General features: G+C 44.8%; 1 protein-coding gene across 10 annotated transcripts in view; it reads right to left on the bottom strand.

Moving 5' to 3' along the window:
• Positions 1 to 21,278, bottom strand: part of CLASP1 (cytoplasmic linker associated protein 1) — a 164,999-nt gene that overhangs the window by 120,424 nt on the left and 23,297 nt on the right. For all 10 annotated transcript variants that reach the window (XM_084209512.1, XM_084209508.1, XM_084209517.1 and 7 more), the window contains exons 3-4: positions 744 to 822; positions 415 to 518 (exon numbers count right to left, since the gene is read on the bottom strand). In XM_084209512.1, coding sequence (XP_084065638.1) covers positions 415 to 518; positions 744 to 822 — 183 coding nt within the window. The remainder of the gene's footprint in view (positions 1 to 414; positions 519 to 743; positions 823 to 21,278) is intronic.

The raw sequence follows: 21,278 nt of genomic DNA, 5'->3' as shown, positions 1-21,278 counted from the left end.
AGCAGACATACACCACAACACCTCTGGAGCTCAAATACAAGCTTTACACCCATCCAAGCAGAACAGGACAAAAAGGAGCAAGATACTTTTAGATCTAATTCTTTGTTTTGTGCTCACTTCACAGTAACCCCCCACTACCTAAAACAATACTCATACTTACAGAAAGCAAGCACCTTCCAAAAACCTGGAACAATAACTCTTGACATATACCCATCCCATCCCTGGGAAATCCACTGATATGCTCTCGTCAGTGGATTAGGCAACAGCCTTCCCAAGTGAAGTAAACATCTCACAACAAGGTGTAGGGAGATGAAGCCATTTCAGACAGAAAAATGGCTGAGAAAACCTTCTGACAGAACAAAAGGTTTCCTTTTTTACACAGCCATTCAGGCTGTGGAGGACTGCTGAACATACCTGAGGGTTAGCAGCTTGTTCCATGATTTTCAGCAGCAAGGTCTGATCCTGCTCCCTCACTGAGTCCTTAGAATCTCCCAGCCTATCAAGTAAACTTGGCAGCACTAAGGAAAGAAAACAGGAACATTCAAATCCCCCAGGAAAAAACTGTAACAGTGGCAGAGCCCCTCTGCTCTCCCCCCAAAGCCCAGTAGAGGCACCAGCCTCACTGCCCTTCAGCAGAGCATGAAAACCACCAAGAGCCTCCCAAGTGCTCTCCTGGGAAGAAAGACAACTGAGTCCAGCAGCCAGTGCAGAGTGATGGTGACACTCACACAGAGACCCCTCACCTGTGCCAATCTGGGCCTTGAAGCGATCTTGCAAGCGGGACACCAGTGCAGAGATGATGTCAATCCCCAGGAGAACCACCTGCAAGCACAGAACAGGCAATGAATTAAGAGTGCACTACAACTGTGATTGCTGCTCAGTGCTAAATGCATATGTATAGATGTGCAAGGTACACAAACCATATGCATAAACCATTTCAGTATTTGCTGTAACTAGCATCCCTAATTCATTGCAATTATTACAGTTATAATTAGAAAATGGAATGCTTAATTATTTACTGGCAGAAATGAAACCAAACACTTTTAAGACATAACTGGAATTCAAAGAAAGACACCTAGTTGGAGAGAAGCTTCATGACAGGCTGTAGATCAGAAAACCTGCTCTGATTAACTAAGCTTACTTACTAAAAAAAGGTACATCACATACTGAATGTACTGCATAGCCTGTATGTGAACAAAACTATAGATCATGATCATGCTGGTACAAGACACTCCTCCCTAGAATTTTGGATAAGCACCGAGGTTAATCATCTCTGAAGTGTTAGGGACAGCCAGGCTTCTGAGGTGGTGCCACCGGGACTGTTCCAACACAGCCCAGCTCCCTGTACATACACACAACTGTACATATATACACAAACAACCAGGGCAGTGGTCATGGCCCCAGGCCGGCCAGAGCTCAAGGATTATTTGGACAAGGCTCTCAGGCACATATGGGATTGTTAGGGCTGTCCTGTGCAAGAGCCAGGAACTGCAGTTGGTGATTCTTGTGAGTCACTTCCAAGTTCATTCATTCCATGATACTGTCATACATACATGTATTTATATTCCCATACATTCACGCTATACACGTGTATACACGTGCACAGCTGTACTCGTTGTACACACACACACAGGTGTCTGTAGAAAGGCCTAACCGTGCCCGCTGTCCCTGCACGTACCGGGAGCAGAGTTGTCCCCGCAGCCTCGCGTTACCGGGGCGCTCACCGGAGCCGTGCCCTGCAGTGCCGCGGCAGCTCGGCAGAGGGCGCGCTCCGTCGCCGCTGCAGCCGCGCGGTGGCCCCGCCCTCTATGCAAATCAGCGCCCGTTTGGCGCGGAGCACTCTGGGTAGCGGCGCCGCCAAAGGGCTCGAACCTGGGTCGGAGCCGTCCGGGCGCGCCGAGCCCCGCGCCGTGCGCGCCCCCCAGCTGGGAGTCGGGCCGCGGACGGGCCGGGGGCGCACCGCCCCTCGCCGCGAGCTAGGCGCGGTTCGCGCTCCCCTACCGGCGGCGCGCCCCAGCCGCCGCCAACCGTCCTTATCTGGGGGTTGCGCGGCTGCTCAATGAGCGTATGGCGAGAGCAGCCCTGCTAACGCCTTAAACAACACAGCAGCGCCCGCTCCGTGCGCGGCGCAATTTTTGGAACCTCGCACCGCGGCGTGTGCGCGGCGCGTTCTGAACAACGCTCACCCCGAGCTCCACCGAGCACTCCACGGCGCCGTGCGGGACCCGCGTGGTGCTGCGACCTCCTGGCACCGCTCCCGTCTCCCGGCACCGCCCCCGATCTCCCTTCCCCCTCCATTCACAGCGCTATTCCCAGCGAGCCCGTGCGGGGCACCCGCGGTGCTGCTCTGCGCTGAACCCCCTGCGCTACTCGCGCAGCAGCGGTCAGTCGACAGCCCTCAGCCGGGCACATGGATTCACTCCACATTCGGCTGTGAACACCCAGGGACGTGTGGCAGGGGAAACAGCCTACTACTGCATGCCAAGTATCCTGTGAAAAAACCTTCCTAAATACCAACCCCTGGATCCTAACTTCTCCCAACATACAACTTCACCTTCTCCAAAGAGCTCCTGCAGTCTTCTCCCCTCACAGTTACAGACCCTTCAACACTGCCAATTTTTAATTCAACAATATTTATTCATACACCAAAGGAGCTTTTTCCTCGTGCTTTTGTTAAACTGTGTTTCGTTTTCACATTCATCTCGCACACTGGATTTAATCTACCGCTGACAAACGCTCCGCCAGCTGCCCTAAGGGCTATCGCTGCCTGTGTCTGCCGGCTCAGGGGAGCCTCCCGCCTGGGGTCCGGCAGCAGAGCCCCAGCAAGAGGGTGGGCTCCAGATCCGCATCAGTGGAGAGATGCTTTTAGGCAAAGTCAATGGGCCTCTGAGTGCCAGTCAGCATTCACAGCTGTCTGACCAGAGCCCCATCACGGCAGCATCCTGTACAGAGATAAGTGTGCTGCCTGCAATTACAGAGATGTGCCCCAGGGATAAATTCGATCCCGGGAGAGGAAAGAATCCATCTCTTCTTCAAACTGCCCGAAAGCCAGGAAGAGTGAGGGAAACTCATCACTCAAACATGAAAGGAAACACATGCACAGTGCAAACATACCCTGCAGTTCACCCCCAGGAGAAGGCCAGGAGGATGAGCTAAGCCATGCACGACTTTTTGCTGTTGTCCTTATAAATTAGCACAATTATTACAGTGGTGCTTGGACAGCTATTGAGGAAACAGCAACTGGGGTGAGCAAATGTTACTCCCAACTATGCTGGATTCATTTATCAACCCCAATGTGACACCTGCCTCAGAAGGTCAGAGGCAGAAAGTAGAAATCATATATGGATTGACAGAGTCAACAGATCCGCTACAGACAGATAACAGACAACCGAGGGCACGGCTGGCAAATGAACAAAGAATTAATTGAATTCCAGCCCTGGCTGCATTGCACTGACTGCACTGAAGAGCCCACCCATTCACTGCTGGAACAGTTACTGAAGCTCTGCCTGAACTAACACACACCAAGGTCCAGGAGGAACCTCGGGAGCCGTGATGGGCCCTGTCAGCAGCCATCCCACTGCCATGATCCCGATGCAGGCCTCTCCCCAGGGGAGCCAGCTGGCGGGCACAGCTCCACACCAAGGCACAGGAAGGGCAGCTCTCCATCCGAAATTCCAGATAATGCTGCAATGCTGATAACTACAGAGCTATTCCAGGCCTTTACATCAGCGCAGATCTTTTAGCCTCCTATTTCACAGGCCCCCAAAAGAGTAATCTCAGAATCACAGAGTGGCAGCCCTCGGCCTGAGGGTCTGCTTCTGCTCATTTGACTCCTGAGGTTCCCCAAGACAGTCAATAAAGCAAGTTGTGCCACCCAGTATTCAGCTCATTTGGCATCTGCTGCTGCTTTGTCTTGTCTCAGAGTGCTTTCTGTAGGTGCCAAGGGCTGTCAGCAAACCCTTCTCCTGCCTCTCTCCAAATGCCAGGTCATCTCTCCTAGTAAAGAAGTCTCTTGTTAGTTCCCAGGATGCAACACAGCCTTTCCCAATACAGACAGTACTTTTTTTCAGAGGTCAACAAAAACAACTCAAAGCATCTGTCCTTTAATATCTGGGTGGTGTTGAAAGACTTGCAGGCAGCTTGCCATATCAGAGAGCACAAAGTCCATCATCATCTGCTCCAGCAGTACATGGTCACCTAGCATGGCAGACAAATCCATCCAGTTTAAAACAAGACACACCTAAACACACTCCATTAAAGGGTAAAGAAGCTGCACAATCCAGCAACAGCTGATTGAGCACAAAAAAACCAGAGTGAATCAGCTCCAGGCCACCCCAATGGAAAAACTAAGGGGGGAGAAAAGCCCTTCCTTCCACTCACCACACCATGCCACAGCAGGGATGTGGTGTTGGCTGCAGGAGCCTTCATCCCCCTCTTTGCTGGGAAACAGCAGTGAGGTGGGCAGTACATCCCCACAAAATCACTGCACTCTGCCAGCCCCCTGCTGAACCTTCCATGCCTGGCAGCTTGGGACCCAAATGGGAATGCTGGAGAAAGTTTCTACAGCAGCTGTGATGCCAGCTTGCTTCATGCTGCTTCAACATGCTGATTGCCACCACTGGTGACACAGCTTAGCTATTTCACTTTGAACTCTGTCTGAAAAGTTTTCTTTGGAGAAGGGCTGGGAAATGGAAGACAAGAATTTTAAATCACAATATGAAAAAAAAAAAAGAATTGTAAGAATATTCAACCAGTTTTTTTTTTTAACAGTTACTTAGATAATCGTTTGGATTCATAAGCAAAAATATGGAGAAGCGCTTGCATACTTGGAGTAAATTTAATGTACTTTTGAAAAAAGTGTAACACTTCAGATTACACACTGAGAAGTCCAAGGCAAGCATAGATGGCTCACATCACTGCTAGTCTGATCAGTGCTGATCAGAGAGGGAGCAGTTCTAATTCCTTGTGACATGAAACATCCACCACAACTGAACTGGGCACTCAAGACCAAGCTAAAGTTAGATGATATTGGCAAATTTAGTTTTGAAGCCAGGTATTTTGGGTCAGCACAGCAGTAACCAAAGTCCTGTCAGAGAAATCTGGAATCAGCTTCTGAAACGCTGTATCCCACCTGCACACAACTATAACCACATCCACCCTGGAATAGCCCATCTCCTTCTGCCATTCCAAGAGTTAACATTCATTTTCCAAGGCAGCACCACATCTGCACGGGAAGCACGAGTCCATCTCCCCAGCCCAACAATCCTCACACAGACACGGATGCTAAGTTTTTTTGTACAACACAACTTGCAAAACCAACACCAGCAAAGAAAAAGGCAGCAACAGTAGCACAACTGGTTTTACCAGCATGACTATAAGCTATGGTCAAAGAGCTGAATGGGGGAAAAGTTTAAATATATATTCTTGGGTTCTTCCTCTAGATTGATGAGATACCATCCATTCTGTCGCAGACACCACCTTGAAAATCCTCAAATTCCCTGATGGAATTAGGTGAACCGAAACACCCAATGAAACCACCAGCACTTGTAAAATAAGCAAAAAACTGGTTATTGAGAGCTGTTCTTCATTTATAAACCTCGTAACAGATGAGCAATTTAGTAAAAAAATGCATAGTTCTACAGTGAAATAAATTTCAGGAGAAGTAAGGTCATTTAAATGTTTGGAGACATTAAGAAAAGGTTGTCAGAAATTATCTCTACAGAGATATATTTTTACCACTACTGTTAGGACACAAGGGCACCTTTCATGTGCAAAAGCAAAAAATTCCAATAACTACCTTCTGGATTCAGTAAAAAAAGCCAACAAAAGCCCCTCAGTTGTCTCTTGAGCTAAAAGCTAGATATTTGGTAGAATGCATGAGAAATTCAAAGCAATTTAAAGAAAATGCACCACAGAGCAAAAAGTTATCATTACAAAAATTCCACAAAGACAAACATGGTCATGCTTAAAAGAACATGATCACCCTGAAATGCAGACATCTGCTTCCAGAAGAGCTGACAAGTATGTCCCAGGTGAAAGAGCTGGACCAAGTCAGCCCTCAATCACAGTGCTCCCTACCTTGCCTCTGCTCAGGGGAACTGAAGAGAGGAGTTCCAAAGAATAAGTTCACCCTGTTTTGCAAAGATACTCAACTGGTCCTTGAGTGGTTATGTATGATGAGAAGAGCAGCCACTGGGCTTTCTCCAAAGGACATGGAGGGAAGCACAAGTTGCAGAGTCACTGCTGTGGAGTACAGGAGGCTTTTCTACCCTGAACAAAGTCAAAGCTCCAGGCAGCACAGCAGGTAAATCACCACTGACACAAAATACAGTCTGGTAAGTCTCTAGGGAAGCAGCACTGGTGGTAATACTACAGGAGACTTTGCAGTTGAAAGCAGAGTTACAACTTCACACTTTCACCTCTCAATTAACCCCAAACGCTGATGAAAAAACAGCAGCAGCACCATTGTTTCAGAAAGGTGGTCCTGCTTAAGCAGCTTCTAACAGCCATGGATACTCAATGCTTAGTGTCTTCACATGAAACTACATCAAAACAAAACACCTGCAGTACCAACTGCTATTGCCTTTGGTTCCTCACCACAAAACAGTTAAATATCTTAGTCACAAACACTGCCACTATTCCGTACATATCCACTGCCCCCAGCTGTGCATTTACACTTACAGCCAGGTCCTCAGCCAGGAAGGAAAAATTAATGTAACCCTGTGAGCACTGATGAGATCTTGCCCCAGGATCAGCCTGGGATCAACACCACTACCCTGTAGCTTTGGTAGCTAGTTGCATCTCACAGCTCAAGGCATATTAAAGCCTCATACAATGAGGCTTCATTGTACGAAGCATTCATTTTGCTACAGAAAAGCAAAAAGAATATGGCAAGGAAAATAACAAGGCCATTGCAATGCCCTGTTTAATTTTTTGTAGGAAAACGGAAAGCCTTTATTATGGCAACTAATCAATTGCCAGCACAGCAATGTACCTTATTAGCAGACCAGGCTGCTTTACCTAATAACATTGCCTTCCCCTCCATTAGCAGCAAAAGGCTGCTACAGGGCACAGAGCAAGTGAGAAATCACACTGGGAATCTGCCTGCAGGCAGAACCATATTAGCTGGAGCACCACAAAAGCTCCAAGCACAGAAGCACTGACCCCAACTCCATCTCTAACACTACAAGAATAGAAAGGGTCAACACATTTTAAAACTGGAACAGAAGTGTTTCTGAGGGTTTAGACAGCATCTGGAAAAAAACAAGGCAAGCACACAACCTAGCAGATAATCACTGACAATCTTCTGCTCCCTTAGGACTCACAAAGTCCAGTAACAACTGTGAGGATGTTCAAATATCCAGAAACTCCCCTTGATCACCAGCTCCCAAGCTTCTGAACATCTGCACTTCCAGATTACACCATTCAACACCAGCTTTTATGAGGAATAGCAGTACTGCAATGCAATGTTGACAGGATGTATGACCAGCCTCATGAGGAGGGCACCAAAGAGGCGCAGACACAGCAAAGTCCCACCAGCTGTTGGCAATGTGAAAAAAGCTGGGGGTCAGTCAGGGAGGCAGAGCAGCCACAGTGGTGAGGAGTAGGCAGCAACGGAATTGAGTAGGAAACTTACTAGATGATGACAGCTCTTGCTAGGTCGTGGCTAATGAAGCTTTGTTCTTGCCTTGTTTGGGAAGAAAGGAACACATGCAATTAAAAATGCAATAGCATTTTCAGTAGCCCCAGCCTTTGTAACACTCTGGAAACACCCTAAGACCTAGAGCTTTCACAGCACCTCCCACCCTGCACAGACTGCCTGCTCAGCATGTACCACACAGTCCTACGCCTTTGGAAAGCATCTCCAGACACAATCAGCAACAGCTTAATGGTACAACAGAGAAGAACTCCATTCAAAAAAGAAGAAAGGTTCAAGATGCCTTGTCAGCCACAGAAAGATACAATAGCCCAGGAAAGTGAAGATGCTGGGTAAGTGAATGTGCTAGGTAGAGAAAAGGATAAGAGATGGGAAGAAGAAAATTCCACAGAGGAAGGCAACACTTCATCCAGAATCCTGCGCATACTCTTTCTGGGAGAAAGCCCAGAGGATGACCCTTAAAGGCATGGGTTAAAACACTTCCCAGTCTCACCACCACCAGTGAGGGGTGCAGCTGAGCTACATCTTGCCCAGCATCTACAGCAGCCACAAGACCTAGCACAGCCCATACAGCATGATGCTTCCCACTGTTCTAAGGTCAGTGAAGACTGAGAGCTACTGCCTAAGCTGTTCACTGCACCAGTTTCTTCTTTTGCCATTTCCTCTTATTCCCTCTCCAAGCTATTCTTAATTGCTGTTTCTCAATTCATGTCAAACAACTTTAAGGGAAAACTTTCAGGGGCTTATCATCAGTTCTGTATTCCAGCTAAAACCAGGACTCCAGCAAAAACAGTGCCACAAGAACACAGAACACAGGGGGACAGTCCCAGTGCTGACCTGCTCCTCTGAGTGTGGCTATGCAGGTGGAACCATACCTCACACCAGCAGATATGTACCAGTGCCCATCTGCAAGCTGGGCAGCTGTCAGCATGCGCTCTCTGCTTGAGCTGCTATGTGATCCTGCAAGGGACAGGGATGTCTGGTGAAGTGACACCACTGGCCCCAGCCTAGCACTCTGCAGACCTTTGTACACAGCTTTTGGCTCAGCAGCTTCAGCCACTCTGTAGCCCATGTATACCTCTTGCAACTAACTATGTCTTACATCCAGCTCTTAGCACAGCTCTTGATCAAGTCCAGAATAATTTTTAATATAGTTTAACTTTTGGCAATTAGATCTCTTCCAAGACTTTGATCATCTGGTCTAGGAAAGCAATGAAAAAATATTCTGTCCCTGCCCATTTAAAAGTTAATTCTAGCTTAGAGGGTAATGCTTTCCACATGCTTCAGAACCAAATCCCACATGTCACTTAACACAAAGGAAATAAATTATTTAATGTTGATCTCCTCAGCTCCATTTGACCTATGTGTCTTTGCCTTTTTGGCTGTCATCATTGAGATCTGGAGCAACAGCTGATGCATCACTGTGAGCTCTCACAAGAGAATAAAACATCTGTTTTCCTCCCTCAGACTGAAAACAGGCGCCTTTTTAGTTGTGTCCAACAGATACTCAATTATCTGACAGCATAGAGAAGAACAATGCATGTAAATCAGGGCACACCCTCGGGCCACATGGGTGCTTGGCATGTGGCAGGAACCCAAAAAGGCTTTGCAATCTCATGCAGGCTACCTATGCACAAGTATCCAGGGTATGGGACACCTGCACACATCAAGGGGAGTTTTCTTGCCATGGAAATGCCTGCAGAACTGCTCTGGAGCGCACACCACGTGCACCAAGTGCTGTGCAGTCCCACTGTGGCTCTGCTGTGTACTTGGGGCTTCTCTAATAAGCTGTCTGGAAAACCCAATTCCATACAAAAACCACTCCTTATTAACCAACTCACCTGACATGCCAGATCTGAAAGAGGTGATAGTAGTAACTATGGGACAACTCTTCAACAAAACCTGCCTGGAGAGATTTTCTCATTACTGTAGCTACTGTAGTCATAGCATAACTCCTGCAAACGACACCTGGGAAAGGCCCAGCCAGAGCAGAGCGAGGTGAACAGCCTGGCAATCATTGGTTCAAGATTCAGCTTGGGACACATGGATGGGCTGACACTGATAAAACAGCTCAAGCAGCGCCTGTTCCACGTCTGTTTCTGTGGCTGAAGCAATCCAGTCTCCAGACCTGTTCAACTGCAAGCATTTTACAGAGCCAAAAAAAAAAAAATCCCAAAACCAAAAGAAACAAACAATGAAACCCCCACCCCACCAACAAATCAAAAACAGAAAAAAAATAACCCTCAGCCAAACCAACCAAAAAACATCAACCACAAACATGGGAATAGAAGGGAATTCTGTATTCTGCACTGCTTGAGGGAGCCAGGATTTTGCTAAGGGAAAAGAATAAGCCATCTGAGCAGCTGACAGCACAAGTGGAAAACCAATTGGAAAATTATAGGGACAAACCACATACATTCTGGCGGCTATATCCAGCTCTAGAAACACATGTGAACAAGTAAGGCAAATAGCTCCTATCAATGCTCTAGTGCCACAGCTACATAAACAAGCATGTTAAGAGGTTTCCACAAATTCTTGTGGATTAATAAAAGTAAAGTATTAATTAAGTGTTCAACTTAATCATTAGTTCTTGGATTAATTATCTTAAACGGACCTCTTTAGAACTGAAACAGATCGGAGGAATAGAAGCTGTAAGTGTAACAAAAGAAGGCACTCAGGGTTCAGCACAGGTTCACAAGGAGCTGACACCCTGGGGGAGTTCAGCCAGACCAAGCAGGTACCTCCTGGACAGGCTCTACTCACCTTTCACAATGCTTTTACTACATTTTTCTCTCCCTCACAGCTCTTATTGTTATTTTCAACATAACAATAGCTAAGCTGAATCAAGTGTTTAAATAACTTTTTTTGGTGATTTTATTAGACTGATGCCTTGTTTTGCAGTTCTGTTATTTTCTCAGAGGTTTGTTCTCACTGGACACTTGCTGACAACATCTGTATTTTTGCTATCTGCTGGACAGGCTGCAAGCTATGTAAGCCTTCCTGCTCCTGTAACTCCAAAAGTGGTTTATTTCCTTTGAGACACCTATTCCAAACTGAAGTATCCCATTAGTATTACTTTTTGTTTTAAACAAAGCAACAAAACTTTCACACAGATGGGAAAGCATCACTCTTAGAACTCCAAAACCTGATGTCTTGTGAATTCTGAAACAAGACAGAAAGAATGCTGGATGTGATAGTGTGCCATTGTTAACCTGACATGAAAAGGATGACAGACTGCTTCCTCCCATCCCAGCCTTACTGCATATTCCAAACCGAGTCAAATGAAACAGTCAGTCTTTACTTTCAGCAAAAAAATGGGCCTCATCAATAAATTCAGCTGAGAATTTGTTTCTGAAGGCAAATTAATTCAACACCATCTCCCCTCCACTGCTCAAATTAGATCAGTCAGACCACTTTTCTAGAGAAGGTGTTTTGTTGTACTTGATTCTTAACACACAGGTTTTCAGCTGAAACTGACTTCTACTGCTCATTAAAATCTGCAACACTTTTCTATATTCTAGTTAGAAGCAACCCTGTCAATCCAAAACCAGGTTTAATGAGCTGCTGTGTCACCACCTGTAAGACCCTGCTCACAGACTGTAAAACAGAAAAACTTTTTTTTTTTTAATCCTTCTCTAAGTACAGTAGTATAAACCAGGCAACATTTTGTAGCCCCCAAAGACTCCAGCTACACAATCTGACCCATGACAATCTCGGACTTCAACAGTGCTTCACACAGCTAATAAAGGATCTGCAACATGGATCAGGGAGCAAGATACACACGCACTTCAAGTTCAAATACTGCCAGTCATAACAGGAATTGAGTTATTCTTTTCAGCAAAGAAAAAGGCATTGGGCTTTTGGTTCATTTATCTAGGAGGTTTTAACTTGACATCATCTGATAAAAGTAAAAACTTCAAAGTCACACAGCGATAGGCTTCAATTACTATTTCTCTATCAGTCTGTCAGTGGCAAAGTGATTCAGGAAGGAGGAGGGATTGCTGCTGGCAAGTCTCTTGCAGTCTAAGGCACAGAGGCTATTTCAGCTGAATTGGAGATTGAGTTTCACAGATAGTAACTATGTCAGGCTAGAGAACATAATTTAGAGGATTTAAAATATGACAATGCCCAAGGATAACACAGAAACATAATAAGCTTTTCAGATAACACTACTTGTAGTACAGGTTAGAGATCAAGTGGCTGCTTTTTCTTAAGAACAGACATTGTAAGAGAAGTCAAGCAGGTGAGTTGCTAAGTCTTCCACAAAATCAACACCACAAACTGATTCAGAAGCAGATGCAGCTACAGTTATGCCTCTTCTTGCCCTTCATCCTTTTCCTCCTGTAGGTTAATAGTACTTTCCTGCACCATGGCAAGACAGGAGATACAAGGTAGTGTTTTTCATTAGTTTTCATATCCTCATCTAGAACTACAGAGCATTATTACGATCATAAACTCCTCACACTGAGGTCTAGTATGTTGGAAAGAGGTATTATTTGGCTTCTTCATATACATCTGCCTGCAGTGTTGGGACTGTGCCAGCATGCAGTCCAGTAACTAATGTAGTTCAGTCTCAGATCTATAGATGCAGGGAAAAAAAAAATCCATGCAGACCTACTCATATACTCACATCACCATTTAAAGAGATTTCTCCTCCATCTTTCAAAGGACTGGGAATTTGAGTGTGCACATATACATTCTGTTCCTTGTCTCCAAATTTAGACATCAAAGAAGATGCCACAACCACAGAGCAACACAGAAACAAAGCACAGATTCTTTATTAACTCCTTCTTTATAAAAAAATCTTCAAGAGGTATGCAGTGGTTTCTGCTGTATCATGACTTTTTCATCAACCAAGAGTAAGGAATTTGGATTAGCTGCTACAGGCCAGATTCTGACCCATCAGACTAGCACAAAACCAGAACCTTGAGCCAGCCTGTCTGCATTCACATCTTCTCTGTCCAGAAACAGGACAGGGAAATCAGCTGTCACTGTAAATTTATCTCCTTTTGATGACTTAATTCAGAGTCACCTAAATTCTATTAGGTAGGGAAAAAAATTCCAGAAACAGATTTTTAGCTACTAAGCTACTTCAGTCTCCTACAGAGACTACATGCTCCTTAAAGAGCTGCCCAATTATATGCTGACCCTACATGGGCTTTGATGGTTTCTTTAAGTGACTCATTAAATAATCCAGGATAGTGAAAACTTTACTTTGCAAGACAAGTTAATGCAGTTACATTATTTTTCCATAAAATTCTTCTTGATCACTAGATAATTAGGACTGGGAGTCAAGATACGGCAGCATTAACACCTCCCTTTCACCACTTCTCTCCAGCAAGAAATACAAGATCCCAGGAAAAATACCCATGGAAAGCAATCCCAAATGCCTCCTTAGGAGGGTTTGAGAAGGCATATGACACCAATCAACACCAGCACTGGTTTTATTGCTCCTTTCACCTGTACAAAGCAGCATGCAGGCAAACAGCATCCTTCCAGCCTACACTGTCTCTGAAAGAACTTGAAGAAATTCTGACTTTACAGAAAGGAACTGGAGCGCTCCCAGGTGACTCTGAGCACCACAACACAGAGTTGTTGTAGCAGAGGTAGGATGGGTCTCCCAAGTGTGCCCTCCGAAGCCTTTGGTCAGGGCCTCTTCCCGCACACAGGTGATGTGGGTCTGGCCACAGCTGCCTCACAGCCACCCTGAGCAAAGAGCAAGCCCAACACCAGCCACGCTCAGCAGGGAGCTGACAGTCGCAGCTCTGTCCTCACCAAGTGAGAGAAGAGCAGCACAAGTCAAACCAGTTTCCTGCTCGCATAATAGCAGCTCAAGAACTCCTTGTGAGGCAAGTCTAAGAGCCATTGCTGGCTTCTTGCAGGCACTCACTACAGCAGCACACTGCAGTGCAGCCACAGTGCATGTGAAAGGCACACTCTTCCTCAGGCTGCAGAGCTAACCAGGAACACCAAAAAGAGAGCTCCACCAAGCAATGAGCAGCAAAGACTGTGAGCCTTAAACAGAGTCACAAACCAAAGCACCATTTACACCACCCATCACTTCTGCCATGTACATCAGATGACTGTAAGACACTCCATAAGCATGGTGACCACCAAGAGAAACTACAGCCCAACTATACTTGTACAGGACATTTCTGCTGCAGCCTCCAAGACTGTTTCTCCTCTCTGCTGTTGCATTTCGGGCTGTACATGCAAGTTCATCCAGAGGAGACTGATTTTAACCCTCTGTCTCCAAGGGCAAAATCCTCCATGCACAAAGATCAATACTACCTCTTCTACAAGTTCCCTTCCCAGAAATGCCCTTAATTTGTATCAACACATTCTTGATCACAGCTGAAGTTCCCAGAGTGACATATCAACATTGTGACCCACTTGTCTGCCACAGCAAGAAAGCCTCACAACAGTATCTCCTTGGTATGACTGTAGCTGCACTCACCCCATCTGCCAGCGTGCTCTTTTCCCTGCCACATGCTGTGCCTTTCTAGAGATTACAAAAACTATCTCTGTCCACCACAATTCCTTTAAAGCTTCATCCCACATCTCCCCTCACCTCTTTGTTAATAACAATGCTGCAGACCTGGAGCTGGAAACCAGAGCAGCTACCATGAAATGGCTAAAGATTATTTTAGAACTTCATTAAATAATGAAGATGTTACCCCTACAAGGGCACATGACCCCTCAATGAAAAGGAGGCATAAACAAGGCCTTCGCCTTTGAGCATGCCTACCTACAGGCAGAGAAATTTTCTTCTCTACCTTTCAATTATTTAGCACCTTTCTGGGATGAAAAGAGTGGTGTGCCCTTCCTCTGGAATCCCACCAGATCCAGCAGCACAGACAAAGCTCTGCCAACCCACTGCAGAACAAGGCACAAACCACCAGCCTCATTTGGCACACATTAACAATTGTAGTGAAAACCACATTGAAGAGAATTTGCTAGCATGGACTTGAACAAAGGTTCATCTTTTCCCATATCCTCCAGGAGAAGGATAAAGAGAAATCCTCTTAGATTAGCTAGAAAGAAAATTAAACATGCAGAGCAGAGGGGCACTGGAGCAGACTGATTCGGGAGAATGTGAAATCTTCAAAGGATGTATTTTGAGCATAGCTTGGATAAATATCTGACAGAAGACATCCGGGTATATTCATTTGTCTTCTATGAACAATAAACTGGATTTAACTGTTTCCTGAAGTCCCTGGTATTACAATACCTACAAAGCCTCAAAATTTCCTCCCTGGCCATTAGAAACACATTAACAGCAACGTAAGTTATTAGTTAGTAAGCATCCTTTATGAACAATAAAAGGCAGAGTGATAGACTTTTATTAGCAATCCTCTGTAGAAATACCTACACTGGCTAATAAAAGCTACTCCCCAGGGTAAGATCGACACCCTGGTTAATAAAACTCTCCAATACAGGCTTAAATCAAGATTAATGTACAATCATGAAGTATATAAAGATTATGCTGAACTTTAGGCTCCCTCTCCTAGGTCTGAAACTCAAACCATATCCATCCTTTCTTCCCCTGCAGGATCCTTAGCAAATTCTACACCAATGATGCCAACTGAAACACACACACAAATACAATTTTCTTCTTGACAAAACTTACTTTGAGCCAAGCTTTGAGAAATACAGAGCATGTACATCATGAGATTTCTTGGAATAACGTATTAGAAAAGGGCTCTCTCAGAGAACATGAAATAACTTTCTCCTCACTGCAAGTAAGATGCAAGGAGACATTTGGAGTCTATCATGCTGAGCTGCTCCAAAACCCACTAAAACTCCTCATATTTGTGACATTCATTATTCAACAGCAATCAATACATCTTAACAAACTTTTGGCTCTTCAGAAAAACTTTCTAACCAGGCCTACACCTAACTTCACAAAACACACTTGCTGGACTCTGTATGAAAAGGAAACATGTCCTTGCAAACACTTGCAAGCAGGACAGAAACAAGCCCAAAAACTCTGCTGGTGTCTGCGAGGTATCTAAAGCGTCATCTTATGAGCCACCTGCAAATACACTGGACTGCTACTCTGACTCCCTACACAGCAGAGCTTGGTTATGGTGCAGACCTGTGGTTTGCAAACCTGACTTTTATCACTACCACCTTTTACAGCCTCAGCACCCAGTGGAGGGAGAAGGGTTTGCTGCAAGCTGAGTCAATAGCAGCCCCATCATTATTAACCACTCATCACTATCGGTCTCCTCTTACTGACACAAAAGAAAATCCACACAGCTCCTTCACTGGTCAGATCAGGAGCAGCTGAGGTTGCTTGACAAGGATCTGCAAGAGAAGTTTTCTTTTTTCAAATCTGGACTCTACAACACACTTGGGAAGGAGAGAATGGCAAGGTTCTGCCCTCCAGTCATTTCCCAAGAGCCCAAAATACTGGAGGCACAATTGCAATCACCTGCTGCTAGAGCTGCCAGCTCAGCAGCAACTAAGCCCTGCCCATGGCTCCGAAGAGAATTCACTGTGGTGGTTTGAGGAACTGGGCAAACAGACCAGACTCAACAACTGAATCCTGTCAATACACTTCTCTCTCCTTTAAACAACCTCCTTGAGACCTGGGGGTACAAAGCATCATTAATCTGGAACGAGAACCATCTGCATGTGGCATTAGCTAGAACACCTGCATACAGCAGCCAGAGAGAAAACACCTTTTCCCCTGGAGCTAATCCCTGCAAGGGCACCTGCTTTCCCAGCAAACCTTTACACCAGCAGAAACCCAGTTCCCACTCAGCTGATCACCATTCAGCAACTCAGACAGATGGTCTTTAACCTGTAATTGTAATCTTCTGACACACACAAAACCCACCTGAAGAAGTTTAATCATGTTTTTACACAGAAGGGGCCAAGGCTGGCAAGCAACTCACCTTCCACACAGTGAGGAATCCTTTTCAACAGGAATTTGTGGAGCAGCCTCCATACTTTGGGGAGTGACTTACAGCTTCATAGAAACATAAGGCAAAAAACGAGGAGCGTGAAAAATATCCAGGGATTTCCTCCTCACTGTGGAGTCACCTTGCCTGCCAGCCTATTTCAGTCATGCAGGCAGAAGAGGGCTTCCTCCCACCACGCCTGTCACAAGGGTGTTCCTAACACTGGTCTGTACCTCTCCCTGTGACAGTATTGCACACCAGGTTCTGTGCTCAGTCACACCAGAGCAGGCCAAGGAAGCTCCAGAGCAGTCTTGGCCCCTTGAGCCAAGCTACCTAATGCACCTGCTGGTGCAGCAATCAGGGGAGGGGAACAGCTCCCCATGAATCTCTACCAATGTTGCAGTAAATACACTTAAATCTTCAGAGCAGTTTCCTTCCCATTCAGTAGGCAGAAGGAAGGCAGGGCCATCTCCAGATTTTCCACTGCAAGCCCACTTCCAGATTTTCCCTGTAGTATTGCCTCACTATTTCATCTGTGAACTAGGAACCAAATACAATCTCTGTCTTAATGCCTGCTGACTAAAGAACATAGCATCAATATTTAAAGCAGTCAAATTCCCCTGACTGAAAGCAACACATTTATGCCATGTCTATTGTTCAGGCAGGTAGGAGCAGCAGGCTTCAATGATGGATTTAGCCATTTTATTGGTCTGAAAAGTAATTCCAGATATTTTCAGATTAAATGCACTACAGAATTTAAAAATTTATATAAATCTCATTCTTCCAAAATAATTTTATCTTCTTTTGATCCAGCATCAAAGACTTTCAAGATATGTATATCATTAACTATGCCAATCAGAAGAGCAGTGAACCTGCAAACCAACTATCTACATTATATGTTGAAAAAACATGCACTAAGTATTTCTAAATCAGACCTTGCAAGGGAGATTTCTCATAACAAGCAGGACTTTCAGGAAGTTTTATACAGATTAGTTCTACTGAAAGCTTTAGACATCAGACATTAAATAGCATTATGTCTATTGAAGGAGTCCATGCTCCAACCCAAATATTCTGGACAAACACAGAAGATGGCACTACACAAAGCATGGGCCACCACCACAGCCTGAGACCCACCAGGCCCAGAAAATGACAAAGACTGACATGAGGCTCAACTGTCCACAGTGCAGCCAGATCACCTACTGCTCAACACTAACAAAAGAGCATAAGGAAACAGGGAATCTGCAGCTCCCCAGGAATGAACATTATTGTGACTCTCCCCTTGCAGACTCCTGGTGCATGTGCACAAACTTGCTTTCAGCAGCAACTTGAAGCTCACAGCATTAAGGAGAAAATTAGCTGTGCAAGTCAAATAAAAGCACGTATGCTTCTTTTCAAGTTTGCTTTTAATCTTTTGATGCCAGATAAAAGGAAAAAACAAGATTCATCTCACAGATATGCAACTGTTCCAAAAATGAGCACTGAACAGCAGAGATTCAAAACAGGCACAAAGATGAAAACAGTATCCATATGCAGGTTAAGCATGTCATCCACAAACACTGAACCTGTCAGTGAGAAAGAGAATGCTTGTGGCAAAGAACTTCTTTCAGCTCTATGACGGTTCACTCCTTATCTCTCTCCCTGCTAAGCCTCAAACCTCAGAGGAGCAGGATGCACCCTCAAGTTCTTGCAAAAATGTGGATGCTATCACAGGTCCTGGGACAGCCAAGTATCTGCTGCTCAGCTTTTCCAAATACCTCACTTTCAGCTCTCCTATTTGCTACAGAACAGTAACCCTTTCAATACAATGACACAGCCCCCAACTGGTAACCCAGCATGAACCTAAGCAACCAACATTCTGGACAAGGACAGCTCTGAAACCTTAATTCCACATCACAATCCAGCTTGTAATGTTGGTTAGTCAGCTGCTCTCCTCAGACGCTTAGACCTAGAATGATTCTATTCAAGTCAAATGAGATAGCAGATTTCCCACAAAATAACCGAGAGCAGATTTCAGAATGTCAAAACAAACATTGTCTGGAAGCAGAGGGAACCTCACACCACTTATCCAGGAAGAACAAAGGAAACAGCAAGAAGAAGAGAAGAAAATGACTGAAAACAATATCTGTCTAGCATCAAGCTACATTATTTTAAATAATACAGGCATCAAAAACCATGACCTCTTTATCCTACATTATTTGCACCAGTAACAGATTTTTAGAGGCAGAAGGACCTCATTAGATCAGTTAATCTGATATTCCATGTAATACCGTACATGAAATCTCAAGCAGTTCCTTCTGCACTGAAACCAATTATTTTGTATGAATAAAGTATTTCTTCTGAAACAGCGTTAGGGTTTAACTTGATTTAGGATCTTCAAATCAAATAAAGGAAGAAAATCAAAACTAAGAATTGTGACCAACAATTTATTTTTTGCTATAGATACAGACAATCCCTATACCACAGTACAATGCAGGAAAACATAAGCATTTTTGTCATCTGCCAAAAATGGACTCCCCACCCCCAATTCTAAAGCAATAGTTTTCAGCCTTCTGAAACATACAGTGATCCACACACTTTCTAATAAGGATGTGGATCTCTGCTGAGCAAATAGAAGCCCACAGACAACAGCCTGACTTCCTTCGAGTTATCTTTTAAGCTCCCTAAACAATAAACCAAGTTCCACGTGGCTGAGAGCTCACAGCTTCCAAACTGGTGTGCAACACAGCAGAGGGTTGGGGTTGTTCCCATATCCATTCCTAGGGCAGTATAAAAAAAAAAACTGTAATACCCCAAGATTTTTTCCCCCCCCATCTTCTATTGTGTAAGATTTAATCAAAATAGCACATTTAGAAGATGCCACATTCACAAAATACCAAAGTAACTAGCAGAGAAGCCAAAATTTCTGATATAAATTCACATATAACTGATTTAGAAAAAAGAACTATGTGTAGTTACTTTGAAATCACTGAAACTATCATATGGAAATACAGATTGAAAAGCTTCAAATAGTGGGAGTGGAAAATCATAAATTTCAATCACAAACTCTGACTTCAGTAACAAAAGACTAAACAAGATTAGTTACCCCCCCTTACTTATTATTAAAGGAATGCCTCAAAGGAATGTCTCCCAGAAAAAAATCTCCATAAGAAACAAAATTCACATGTAAATTAATCCTTATTAACATGCACACAAATAACCCAGGCATGTTATTAACAGCTTTTGAAGAGCCCAAACTAAAAATAAACAGATCTTCCACACGTTAGAGGTGGTGCTCATCCAAAATACTGTCCCATCTCTGGAGAGCCTACACATGGCACATTGCAGCAGCTGGGGTCAATGCGAGTTTCTCCAACTTCAGTGGCAGCAGGATTTGGCTCTTAATTAAGTTCCAGACTTCCCATTGTCCCAACCCTACCACACCTTTCCTGACTAAAAAAGCAGGTTTTAGAGCATTTTTGTTTTAATTGTTCCTCAGCCAAGTTTGGCTGTAGAGCCATTTTCCAGCACACATTCACTTACCAGAACTGCTTCTCTCATTTATCACGAGTGTCCCTCTGATCCCTGGAAAACAACCCCCCAGTAACACACTTTATTTTCATCCTCCCAGTCTGAAGATGCCAGACTTCAATGGTGATAGCCATGAAGAAAACAGAAGGAAGATAAACAGGCTCAGGGCATCTTCTTGACGTGCCAGAAGTTTTTCCTGGTTCGACTCCCACCTGATGAACACCATCTAAAAGTCCTGCCCTTGGCCTCTCCTCTTTGCCTATGATTCCCTCATCCCAGTTTAAAAAAACACACCAGAATCTCTCCTCCTGCTCTCTTCCTCTCAGACATGAGAGTCACCACTGGATATCTTCCCACAAGGATAGCAGAGTCTATCCCACACTCATCTTTCCCCACAGCTCCATCTTTTCCCAGATCAGCAGCTCCTTTCTCCTCCAAGCTCCTGGCTCATGCACACCTTCAGATTCCCCAGAGGGCTTTATGCAAGCCTTTAGAACTGCCAGCACTAAGATGCCTGTGCAAAAACTGGTTCTTTGAGAAGGGGACACTTGCACAGCTCCCTCCTCTTTCTCACTCTGTGTATTACCCACCCAAAACACAGCCTTTGCTCAGCAGTGTTGGAGGGCTGCAGCTGCACCAAATGAGCCCCTCTGAATGGGAGCATGAAAACAGCAAGACCACCTGAACCACCCTTTGTGCCAACAGACTTGTATTGACGTTTGACCATTGATCTTGGAATCGTCACAAAAACACTCCTGCAAAACAATTGTGATACATATGGATTCTAGTTAAAACACAGAGAACACCACATGGAAGCCTGGACTACCCGCACAGAGTATAAAGTATATATTCCAGCAATTCATCCTGGCTCTCCTGTCTAAATCAACTTTCCCTTCATCTTATTTCCCTCCTTTACATTAGCTGAAAGAACTGGGGAGCCCATGGATCCATGTGACCTAGACAACTTCACTACTACATCATGAAAAACCTGCTTTCCACAGACCAAAGCCAGCAAGCCACCCTCACACCAGCTTTCACATGGGTTAGTTTTGTAACAGAGCTACCACCTAGAAAAGTCACCAACTCTCATTCTTAAGTGTTTGCCCAGCTTCAGCACACTCTGCCACAATTCTCATGCACTACTTCCTCCTGAAAATAGCCACCAGAAAACTCAGAAATGCCCATCAGAGAGCCATCAATTAGCA

This window comes from Fringilla coelebs (assembly GCF_963513975.1).
Source record: "Fringilla coelebs genome assembly, chromosome: 7".
NCBI lineage: Eukaryota > Metazoa > Chordata > Aves > Passeriformes > Fringillidae > Fringilla > Fringilla coelebs.
Note: the sequence above shows the minus strand (reverse complement) of the source record. Positions and strands in the feature narration are given on the sequence as shown.